Here is an 11,711-nt window from a genome sequence, read left to right on the forward strand (position 1 = left end):
GGGAGCTTTACTATTACATTTACTAAAAAAACCCGGTTCACTCAATATTTTTCATCTATACTTTAAAAAAAATGTGAGACCATTGGGCTTTTTCTTTTTTTTTTTTTTTCATTTTATGCTGTGAATTCATGACATCTTAGTATGGAACAATTTAAAAGGAACAGAAAGGGCAAAGACCTTCCTAGAAAGAACATTTCCATATGTAGTGTTACTATTTCATCACACTTCCTTTGAAATGGGAAAGTTCTTTTTACTTAAAATGGAATATTCTTTGTTTTTCACGATCTTTCCAATTTTTTAATAATAACTTTTCAAGTTCTTTAAGTAGAATTACTCTCACTTTTCCTTTGTTGCCTACATGCAAAAAAAAAAAAAAAAGGGCAGAAAGTGAAATTCTAGGAAAACTTCTTTTTTCCCAAAAAACTTCTCTGTTCAAGCATGACCTCATCAAGATTTCCAAGCTTCACAATCTTCCCCTGCTGTGATGGACTGCCAGGGATGGACACACCAAGAATCTTTAATGCTTTGGAGAAGCTCTTATTTTTCCTGGCACAGACAGTCCATTAAACAGACAAAATATAAATGTGGAAAGATGATTATTCTGTCACAAGATAACAGAATTATAGTGTTGCCTGTATCTATTGCAGGGCTGATTTGGTAGCTGAACAGAATACTGAAACCTATTCTGTTACTGTTCCAGTTCTCTTCTTACATACAAATTAGTAGTGGTTTAAAGAGGTCTTGTCTATTAACTTTACAGTCATACAATGTAGATGGAGGTAATGAGAAATTAAGATGAGTCTATTGTGAAAATGCATATATATATGTATAAACATTGTGGTCTTGAATTGATTGTAGTATGTAAATTCCCATAAATTTTTTTAACTTTGCTTAGTGTACATATGATCAGTAGACTATCTTGCATTTATTTTAGAAAATATATAGCATGTTGAACCATTTAAAATTCTTTTCTATATATGCTTCAGTGCTTCAATTCCTGTTTTTTTTTAATTTTGTTGTATGTTATTAATTGATAAATGTAATTGATTAGTTGGTACATTTTTTAATTGATTAAACATTGTTTTTTATGTTGTTTATGTCAGTGGCCTTCCATTTGGCTAATAGAACATAGGTTATTACATAAATAAATAAATAAATCTCTACATATCAACATATTTGTTGTTAATTTTGCCTGTATGATTTCAGAGACAGATGTCTATACTTTTGGACTTGGACAATATGGGCAGCTGGGCCATGGAACTTTTGTGTTCGAAAGTTCGGTACCGAAGTCTGTGAAACACCTGAAGAGGCACAAAATATCTAACATTGCATGTGGGGAAAATCACACTGCTGTGATAGCAGGTATGGGAGTGCAAAATTCTGGAAGCACTTCTGGCAACGCTCTGTTATATTGTAAAAGCTTTCCTTGTACAATGAGCAGTAGCAGACATATCCATTGCTGGTTCTAAAGGTGAAATGATCCAGTGAGAAAGCTGGATTTGATAGGAATTTCTGATTCACAGCCATGCCATGCATAACTCTCTATCTCCTGGGGAATTATAACCTCATAATCATGCCTTGCTAACAAATATTCTTGTTTAGAAGCCTTTGTTTTTCTGTACAGTTTAAATATTATTATTTTGTTGGGGTGTTTTTTTATCAATTGTCTAGACCAACCTCTCAGACGGTACTTTGTCTGAAAACATGCATATATTTTAATCATATTCATCTGTTGAAGATCTAAAAATAATTGTTCAGGTTTTGCTTTTGGAAGAGAAATATCCGTTACTTTCATGGCCTGTTACTTTGTAATGGTTCTGTCCTGGTTTTGTATTGAATCTTTGTTTTAACATCCTTTTTATTCCCACATGCAGAGAATGGCCTCATGTTTACTTTTGGAGATGGACGACATGGCAAGTTAGGCTTTGGAGAAGAGAGTTTTACAAATCTGTTTGATCCCACTTTGTGTTACAATTTCTTGAAGTTCACAGTCCTTTCGGTAAAACTTTGGTTCATTCTTCTCAGACACCAAGATATTTTATCTCTTAATGAAATACATTATAAATGAGAGCTGAAATCTCATTATAGAATTTTTTCTTTCTATAACATTTAATTAGTGGACAACACAAGCTGAAGGAAAGAGGGAATTATATATGCTTATCAGTGTTCATTTAGTTTAGAATGTCTTTGACTTGGGCTACACATACAGATTGCTTTTTTAGGGTTTTATTCAGTACTCTTGTGCTATGGTGTTTTGGTCTTCAGAGATGTGGTAGTTTACAAACTTAATTATTTACTGCTCTTAGATGGTTGGAAGTATGGGGAAATTTATATCTTTTCTGCAAACAACAGAGAGTCATCTTTTCAATTTTGACAATTTTTGTACACAGGGATATTTCTAAACCTTAAGAAAATTTGAGGTGTTGGGGTTTTTTAATTTAAACCTGACAAGAAAGCAGGAGTAGTCTTTTCTTTTGAGAATTGTGTAGGGAAGTTTTTTCATCTGCTTCTTGAGGTTTAGGAAAAAAAAAAGTCACAGAATTGTCAGCATCAAAAATCCTACGTGACTCAGGATTGAATAAAATTTGGGACAAAATCTGTTGATCACTTCTGTTTGTTTACTGGAATTAGAAGTGAAAGTAGTTTCATGGGAAGCAGTGAGTGTTTTAAACCTTCTAAAATATGAAACTTCTGATCTTTATGTAATAATATTATGTCCATTATAGTGTGTTAGATTTGCTTTACATTTTGTGGATTTTGTGATAAAACATTTAGGTTTGAGTCCCTGAAACTATCAAAATTGCTCTCATTTTACTTGTATCAAAATAATTAGTTAAAATCTCTTGAAAGTCAGTGGAAATATCTTTGCTATCTCCTGTATCAAAAATTTGATAGACCTGTCTTTTGTTCTGTTCAATACAAATATATTGTATTTAACAAAGAAGAAGTGAACATAGATCACTAATCATTATTAAACATAGTTAAGTACTTTTATCTTGCTGGTGTAATTAGGAAGTAAATTTGAAGCCATTTGGTATGTCTTACTTTTACTACATTTTTTCTTATAATCTAAGCCCATAGAGATGATTGTAAGAAAAGTGCATCCTTGATATATGCAAATGAAGTAATCAGACCTTCTTTTGAGCTGTAGGTTGCTTGTGGTGGTTGTCACATGCTGGTTTTTGCTGCTCCAAGGCCTAAAGGATCTGAAGTAATCTTGGAAGATTTATATGAGCCTCATTTGACTGCTACTATCCCTAAAACAAGCGGGGACTTTGTACTAGCAAACACTTTGCAATTATCAGCAGCACGAATAAGACGTCGAGAGAGGGTGAGTTCAGAGCTGGTTAGAGTTACCATACTTCTTTCAGAAAACAAAATCACTTTTAAAGCAAAAATCACAGCATATACCAAGCAATTAAATATATCTTCTTAAACTGTTTAATTTTAATGTATAATATAAAAAATATGTAGTTACCCTGATCCCAAAAACTGACGCAGGAGAAAAACAGCAGCTATCAGTCAGATTTTGCTTGTTTATTTCTGTGAAAGAGATTCAAATTGAGTTTGTAATTTTTTTTTTTGTTCTAAAATGTAGAACCTGTTCATTTGAATTTTGTAAACTATCTTAGAAATGCTTTTAAAAAAATAGTAAGAACCTGACTCTTTTGCTCTTCTTTCTGAGTCCTTGAATATATTGAACAATTTCATAGTTTATAAAATATCAAAGAAGAATATTAGATGTAGTTACTTAAAATAATACTTTTTGCTCTTTAATCTCTGCTGCACATTCCAGGTGATTTCCTTAAATGTCACATTGAGTTGGAAAATTTCACTTACCTGTCTGAGAACTAACTCTACCAAAACCTGAATTTATTCTGTAAAAATGTATTGATGTTGTAGATTAAATATGTTGATGTTATTTGAGAGACTAGTTTTTAATTTTAAATATTTTTTTTTTAAAAAGTTCTTTTTCTCCTTTGTTTATATTTTAGGCTTGCTTGAAATCATTGCATAGAAATGATCTTAAAAATCCCACTATGTACCTGCCCACTTTTTAGGACTACAAATAATTAAAATACTAAGGATATTTGTTCCTGCTTATTAAGTTGCAACGCTATCATCAGCTAAATGCAAGTTCCACTGCTAAGTATGAGATATTGCTTATGTTTTGTTCTTCTACCCTTTTTCTCAACCTATTGTTTTTTAATCTTCTAAAGGAAAGGTCACCAGAGCAGTTTGTTCGAATGGCACAAACTCTGCCTCCAGTGGGGGAAAGCTTCTTAAAATCTTCATTGCCTGTGACAAGCAACACCAGCCCATTCTGGTTTTTTGCAACAAGTCATCCTAAATCTGAATCTCTGAGGGATGGAGACCATGACAAAGGTGAAGTGTCCCCACATCTTGCTGCTGTTTTCTGTAAGAATGGTTTGACTATCATCATTCGTAAGCAAATGTTCAGTTTGAACATGAAAGAAGGTTCAGGTTCAGTCTCACCTCAGGTGGGTCTGGCAGCATAAAGACATGAAAGCTGAGAAATGCAGACAAAAATTGCCTCACACTGTTCATGTTTGCAAAACAATTTTAAAGATTTAGAGGAGGCTTTAGTGAAAGAAATACAACTTATAAACTGTACCAGTGGCTCCTTAAGCCTTTAGAAATAAGATTCACAAAAATACTGTAAGAACATTAACTGCTTACTTCATTTTCAAGGAAAAAAAAGGAATTACAGAAAAAAAGAGTTAGGAACAGTCTTAAAGACATAGGTAGGCCTACAAGGAACTTGGATAAGAAAAGATAAGAAAAGAGGTCTACTAATTCTTAGAGGACCTTTCTTCTTCACTTGGAAATGCAAAAGTGCTCTTCCCTCTTTGTTATGTACGATGATGAGGATTTATAATAATCAAGCTAATGGAGAAGTCTGGATAACAGTAACACAGCACTGGACCTTTGCACAGATTCTCTAGAGCAGTTCTGGGCTTATCTGGGTTCCTGGGCATGTGTGATTTCCTGGGAAGAACAATGCTGAAGAGTGCAGAATGCAGTGCTTCTGTGTAAGAGTGAGCTCAGATTTACTGGACAGACAAATCTAATCTGAAAATAATTAATTCATAGAATGAAGACGATTATTCTTAAATCTGCCAGCAGGTCCATTAGCATTTCTGGTTCCAGGAAAGCAATACAGTGAAATTTGAATTTCTTTTAGACTCTTCTTAGGCCTAAAAGCTCAGGTTTTGTGCTGTGTGAAATGGTCATAGACCTGATGAGCTTAATGATGTAGGGATATTTTTACGATGCCACATTAAACTCACTATCTCTCCATCCATTACGTAATGTGCAATGGAGATAACATGACTGCAGCTAATTTGGTCTAATTGTTGCACTATTATTGAAGAGATTATCCAGAAGAATCTTTGTCCCATGTAATATTTAGGCTGTGAAAGCCTGCAAAAATGGTCAGAGAATTACAGTGCACTGAGACCAGATTGCTGAGCTACCTCTGCTGTTAATACTGATGAAAGGAGATGGAAGTGTTTCTGCTGTGTTTTAGGCCGAGGGGATGAAGAATCTGAGGACTTCACTTCTATGCCAGTAAAATGGAAATAATCTCTATTTTATAAGAGTGGAGTGTTGTGTTTGCTATACAGTGCTTGTTCCTATGACATTTTTTTATTTCCCCCTCTTTTACCTTGTAGAAAATAATCATCAAAAAGATAAACCTGGTAAAGTCTCTGCAGAACAAGATTCAGATAATGAAAATATTGACAGAAACCTTGGAGATACAACTGACATCCTAAATATGGTAATATATTCCAATAATGAATCTGTAATTCAGTAATTTTTATGCAGGGCTAGACAAAGAAGCTAAATTGTGTTTCAGGTTCTAATGCAGAATTCCTGACTAGCCCAGAACATCATATGTGACAACAAGTACTGACACACTGTTAAATGAGCATGCATTTTATATCATCATTATCCAGTGCTAAAATATGTTTTAATTTTCCAAGTAATATTGTGGTATGAGATTGAAGCAGTCCAAGTAGTGCAGTGCCTCCCCATGCTTTAGGTCTGGAAATCAGAAAGAAAAAGAAAAGGATGCTGGAGGCCACATGAGGATCTCTATCTCTAACCTTGCTTTTCTTGATGACTTCCAACAGAGAATTGCAGGAAATTAAGCAGAAGAGCATCTTTTCCTGTTTTGAGGGGAGGTTTTTTAGTACAGGTGGATCATATCAAAGGGAAAGCCAAAATGCAGACAATTCGATTATTTGGTGATCCCCCCAGCTTGTTCCTACATATTTATTTTATTTAAAACACATGTTCACCTTATCACTTGTACAACTTTCTAGAACATTTTGTTCTCTCGGCACAAAGGACATGTCCTGGCCTTAATGCAGCCACAGTTAGCCTGGAAGGATTGCACGTTTTACAGGAATTATTTTTTGTTTGCATTTCAAAGTATTTAGTAACTAAACAATCTGTTTGTGCATGCCATTTATTTAACATTATAAGACTCTATTTTGATTTACAAGAAAAAAATGTTATCAGATCCAATGCTCAGCATGGCCTTCATTAATTTACTGAAGCATTATTTACATATTGCTCACTTTATGTGCTAGACTTCCTTCTCTGTTTTGGTTTTATACCTATTGCGAATCGACTTTAAAACATTTAAAAAATTTTTAAACATGAATTTGAAAAAAGCCCATCAGGCAAACTTGTCAAAATACAAAATAAATGATTGCTCTTCTTGGATCTGAATGAAAACAATCTGTTACAACATAGTTTTTTCAATTTTTCTAGACTGTGGCAACATATATCTTATTGACACATGTGACAAGAGGAGGAAAAAAATTTAATGTCATATTGATGATGCAAATTATTAGGAGTCTGAAACTGGTCAGCTGTCCATGCTCACTGTGTTGGAAAAGAATATGGGGGTTAAACCATGAGCAGTTAACAATCAACAGCAGAGAATATTTTGTCATTTGGAATATATGGGAAGGGATCAGCAAAATTTCATTATATATTCCCACCTAGTAGTATTCTATGTTGCCTTTTGGTTTTTGCTTTACGTGGAAGACATAAAGGTATTATATTCCAAGGAAAATGTCTCCTGTGTAACGTTTCTTTGAAGTTGTTCTTTCAAGGATGTGGTACCAAGGATGTGAAGTTGTTCTTTCAAGTATGTTGAGTTGAAGGCTGTGATGATAAGGGAGTAAGGTTGTATTTGTAATTTCACAGTGAGTGGAATGTGGATCTCAAAAGTGCCTGTGGACTCTAAGAAAGTGCAAATGTAGCATTCAGTCTCTAGAGACAGTTTATGTGTTGACATCTGTTCACCACTCTCTTTAGAAGCAGTGAATGAAGGAGTGCAAGGGAAGTAGGTGAGCTGAATGATCACACAGGCTTGTCTCAACCTGACTGTGCAGTAATATTAAAATGTTCATAACATAGCTGTGTTTAGTAGAACTGGGCTTTGATGATGCATTCCGTAGTAAATATATTTATTTTTTTAATAGAGATCTTATTTTTTGCAGACACATGCAATGAAGTTGAATCCTGGTGACCGGTCCTTAAAATTATCCCCACTCCAAAAACAGAAGGTACTGTAACTAATTACATATCTATGTACTTATACTGATATTTAAAGAATCTGCAATTCTTGTATTGTCCTAATACTTCATTATTGTGCTTTGAGTTCTTAAAAAGCCAGGAAAATTTTATAGACTTCCTCTTGCTAATTTTCTGAATATCCATGACCTAAAATTCTAAGAAGCTGCATGAAGGCAGAGAGGATTTGGGCAGGCACCTAGAACTCCACATATCCAGTGTAGCTTCAGATGAGTGTATAATATTTCAGTAGTTTAAAGAGCAAACTATCATATACACATTGTTACTTCAGGCAATAACACATTTCTACTGGTTTGTTGATAGGAAAATATTTTGGGGCACAGTGTAAATAAAGATTTTATTTACAGATATTCACAATGAAGTATATTTAAAGTAGCAATAATAATAGTTTTAATTATGAAATTAAAGTACTTTGTAATACCTTCCTATTTCACTCCTAAAGTGATCCCAGCTTTTCAGCATTTTGTTATATTTCTTCATAATTTTATTTTAGATTTTAAAGGTTATTCTGCAGAATTTGTTATGTAAGTATAAAATTTAAAGCAGAAAGACAATAGATTTTGAAACTTCTTAGAAAGGGCATAACAGTGAGTGCATCAGAAGATTTCCAAAGGAAGAAGGTGTAAGAGAACTGCACTGATTTCCTTCTGCTTGCACAGCCTCGTGCATCGCCCTTGTTCTGTTTTATGGGATGTGGTCCTGGCTGGACAATTCTTACTGCATTTCCTTGATGTGCTTGGATAATGAGAAAGGTGTAGCACTACACTGATCATTAGCAGGATGTTACATTCTTCTAATATGTGCACTTCATTTCATGTGAAATGTTTACAATACGTTTAAAATATGTAAATTCATTTCATGTGAAATATTCTACCTTTGATGCTGTCTTTTAATCCCCTCTCACAAATTGTTTCTTTTCTTGTTCAAATGCTTTTGTAATCTTTTTCTTTTGCTGCCATTTGTCTTTAATGCTTTTTTTCTTTCTTTTTAATTTTCTGCTTCTCATGTGGAATAGAAGAACAATAAAAATGTGAAACTGAAAAGAGATGGTAAGGGTGGGCTGAAAAACAAGGATTCTGATTTCACAAAGGAGGGCTCAAAATCGGAGTCTGGCTCTTTACAAAAGCAGTCCTCACTTTCAGAGTCACCTGGACAAGATTTAGAAAAGAGTAGTGCCTTCGTAGGGAAGCCTGTGGCCAAAAAAAGTATAAAGAAAGGTAAATCTGAGCATGCACAAGGTGATAGTACTTTGAAAAGTGGTGCTCAAGAAATTACTGGGGACAAAAGCGTATTAGTGAAAAGGGAAAAAGAATATGTGGAAAATCCTGAATTTTTCAGAGACGATGCAACTTATAATCTTCCCACTGAAAAAATAAATTCTTCCAATAAAAAGCCAAAAGCTGTTAAATCTAAGCAATCCCTTAAAATAGAGGTACTTCCTTCTGCTCCCAGGGATACGCCCCAGACTGATTCATTAATTGTACAAGGATACAGTCCTGCTAAAAACCAAGGGAGTCAAGAAACAACTGAAAGTCAAAACAAAATAAAGGATGGTGTTGAAAAGTCTGACAGGTGTGAAAGAATATACACCAGAGGAGAAGAAAGTAGTGCAGAACAGAGGGAGCTTAAAAAAAAGCATCAGCTTTTGAAACAAATATCTGTAACTTCATCATCGTCTTCAACTGAGGAAAGTACTAATGATCTCCAAAAATATATACTTAAGGAAGAGGTCTACTATGAACACAGAGTTGTCCAGAGAACAGTAGAAAAAGTGAAACATTTGGACTTAGAAAAAGAAGACAGTGAGCTTGAGGAGACGCAAGCTACAAACAATGAGAAAGAATGTGTAGAACAGACTGATTTTAAAAGCCTGAATGAGGCAGAAACAAGCTCTAATGGTAAATCTGATGAAGACAGGCCGTTAGAAATTAAGAACGAGGAGGAATCTGATCAGGAGGAGGAGAGTGAAGGCAGTGAAAAAGGTGAAGACAGGGTGCTGGAAATTAAGAATGAGGAAGAATCTGATCAGGAGCAGGAGAGTGAAGGCAGTGAAAAGGGTGAAAGTGAAAAAGAAAAACTAGATCAAACAATTGATAGTGAGAGTAAACTAGGGGAGGAAGAAGAAAGTGAGGTTAAAAAATACAGAGATGAAGTTTCAGTAGAAAAAGATGAAGAGGAAAAAGATAACGAGGAAGAAAATGAAAGAGAGGAATCACAGGCTGAAAGAGACAGTGAGGATGAGGGGGCAGAGGAGATTGAGGAGGTCAGTCAGCAAGATGGCAAAGATCAAGGAGATGAGCAAGGCAGGTTGATGGAGGAAGAAGAAATGGTGAGTGAGGGAGAAAAGGAGGATATGGAGGAGAAATATGAGAAAGAGGAAGGCACTGAAAAAGAAAAGGAGGAACAGGTTAAAAGTGAGGGAAGAGATGAGAGTGAGGAAGGAGGGGAAGATAGAGAGGGAGAGGAAGAAAAAGAGGTAGAGTCAGAAGAGGAAGGAGAAGATGAAAAGGAAGATGAAAACAAAGAAAGGGAGAATGAAAAAGACAAAGAGGGTGAAGAGGAGGAGTTGGGAGAATCATTGGCAGGGAGGGAAGAAGAGGTATCTGAAGAGGAACAGGATGAGGAAGATGCAAATATGAAAACTAAGGAAGTGGGTGAGGATGGAGCAGAAGAGAAAAGAGAAGATGAGAAAGAGGAAGGAACAGAGGCAGAAGCAGAAGGGCAGGAGGGGGAAGAAGATGAAAAGGAAGAAGAGGAGGGGGAAAATGAAGAAGGAGGGGAAGATAAAGAAGAGGGAGGAGTGGAAGAAGATGAGGGAGTAGGAGAGGAAGAAGAGAGTGTTGGAGAAGATGAGGGAGAAGAGGGAGTGGAAGAAGAAGAGGAAGATGAAGAGGAAGAAGGAGTGGAAGCAGCGGGAATGGAAGAAGAGGGAGATGAAGCAGGAGAGGAAGAAGAAGAGGTAGAGGAGGGAGAAGAGGGAGGGCAGGAAGAAGAAGAAGAAGGAGAAGGGGAAGAGGAGGAAGAAGAAAAAGGGCAAGAGAGTGAGGAGGAAGAAGAAGAGGAAGAGAGGGAAGAAGAAAAAGGGGAAGAGGGTGATGAGGAAGAAGAGGGAGAGGGGGAAGAAGAAGAAGAGGAAGAGAGGGGAGAAGAGGAAGAGAGGGGAGAAGAAGAAGGGGAAGAGGATGAGGAGAAAGAAGGGGAAGAGGAAGAGGGAAGAGAAGGTGAAGAGGGAGAGGGGGAAGAAGGAGAAGAGGAGGAAGGGGATGTAGGAGAGGAGGAAGAGGATGAGGGAGAAGAAGATGAGGATGAGGAGGAAGAAGGAGAGGAAGAGGAGGAAGAAGGAGAGGAAGAGGAAAAACCAAAAGATAAAAGAAAAAATTACAGCAGTAAACTTCCAGAAAAGAAAAACAAACCCAGGAAGCCAGAAAAGACAGAAAGTGCTGCTTTACCAAACATCTCTAGACAAAACATGAAGTCCAAACGTCATGTAGCAAATGGTTTACATAATTCAGAACAATTTTGGAACAATGTGCTACCTCATTATTTAACACTAAAGTAGCATAGACTACTGGAGATGCATTTTAAGCCTATTCAGGAAACTTTGGAACTATGGCAGACTGATTTTTATTACTTAAAAGAAACTCTTCATGGAATCAAAGCATATTATTATGCATAAGTGCCAATTTCTTGAAAAAGACTGAAGAAAATGTTTTGAAACTTTTATGAGAGAAATATCATACTTTCTTGATACAATCATTTTCACAATCATGTTTATTACATATGATATATAAAAATATTAATTGCTGCGGAGGGAAACTGTGTTTGCCTCAATTAAAGTGTAATGTCATGCTGACAGATGAGTTCTACATTGTAACAGTGTAATCTTTGCCTTTGAATCAGCAATACACCAATTTAGTTACAGGACAGTTGATCATGTGCCTTACGTGAAAGGAGTTTCAGTAAATTAGCAGATGTACCTATTTTTAAATTTTGGTTTCACTCCATGATTTATTCCCCCTACTTTTATTCTCTTCATACATTGGTGAAATGTTCAAGTACTTAAATTAAAGAAAGAA

General features: G+C 35.6%; 1 protein-coding gene across 1 annotated transcript in view; it reads left to right on the forward strand.

Moving 5' to 3' along the window:
• The window catches only part of RPGR (retinitis pigmentosa GTPase regulator), a 37,447-nt gene extending 26,243 nt beyond the window's left edge, over positions 1 to 11,204 (forward strand). Inside the window, exons 8-14 of the mRNA XM_069028850.1 lie at positions 1,207 to 1,362; positions 1,875 to 1,999; positions 3,152 to 3,331; positions 4,221 to 4,386; positions 5,697 to 5,803; positions 7,542 to 7,607; positions 8,651 to 11,204. Of these exons, the coding sequence (XP_068884951.1) occupies positions 1,207 to 1,362; positions 1,875 to 1,999; positions 3,152 to 3,331; positions 4,221 to 4,386; positions 5,697 to 5,803; positions 7,542 to 7,607; positions 8,651 to 11,194 (3,344 nt within the window). The 3' untranslated portion in view covers positions 11,195 to 11,204. The remainder of the gene's footprint in view (positions 1 to 1,206; positions 1,363 to 1,874; positions 2,000 to 3,151; positions 3,332 to 4,220; positions 4,387 to 5,696; positions 5,804 to 7,541; positions 7,608 to 8,650) is intronic.
• The last annotated feature ends 507 nt before the right edge of the window (positions 11,205 to 11,711 follow it).

Source organism: Aphelocoma coerulescens, chromosome 1 (genome assembly GCF_041296385.1).
Source record: "Aphelocoma coerulescens isolate FSJ_1873_10779 chromosome 1, UR_Acoe_1.0, whole genome shotgun sequence".
In the NCBI taxonomy this organism is placed as follows: domain Eukaryota; kingdom Metazoa; phylum Chordata; class Aves; order Passeriformes; family Corvidae; genus Aphelocoma; species Aphelocoma coerulescens.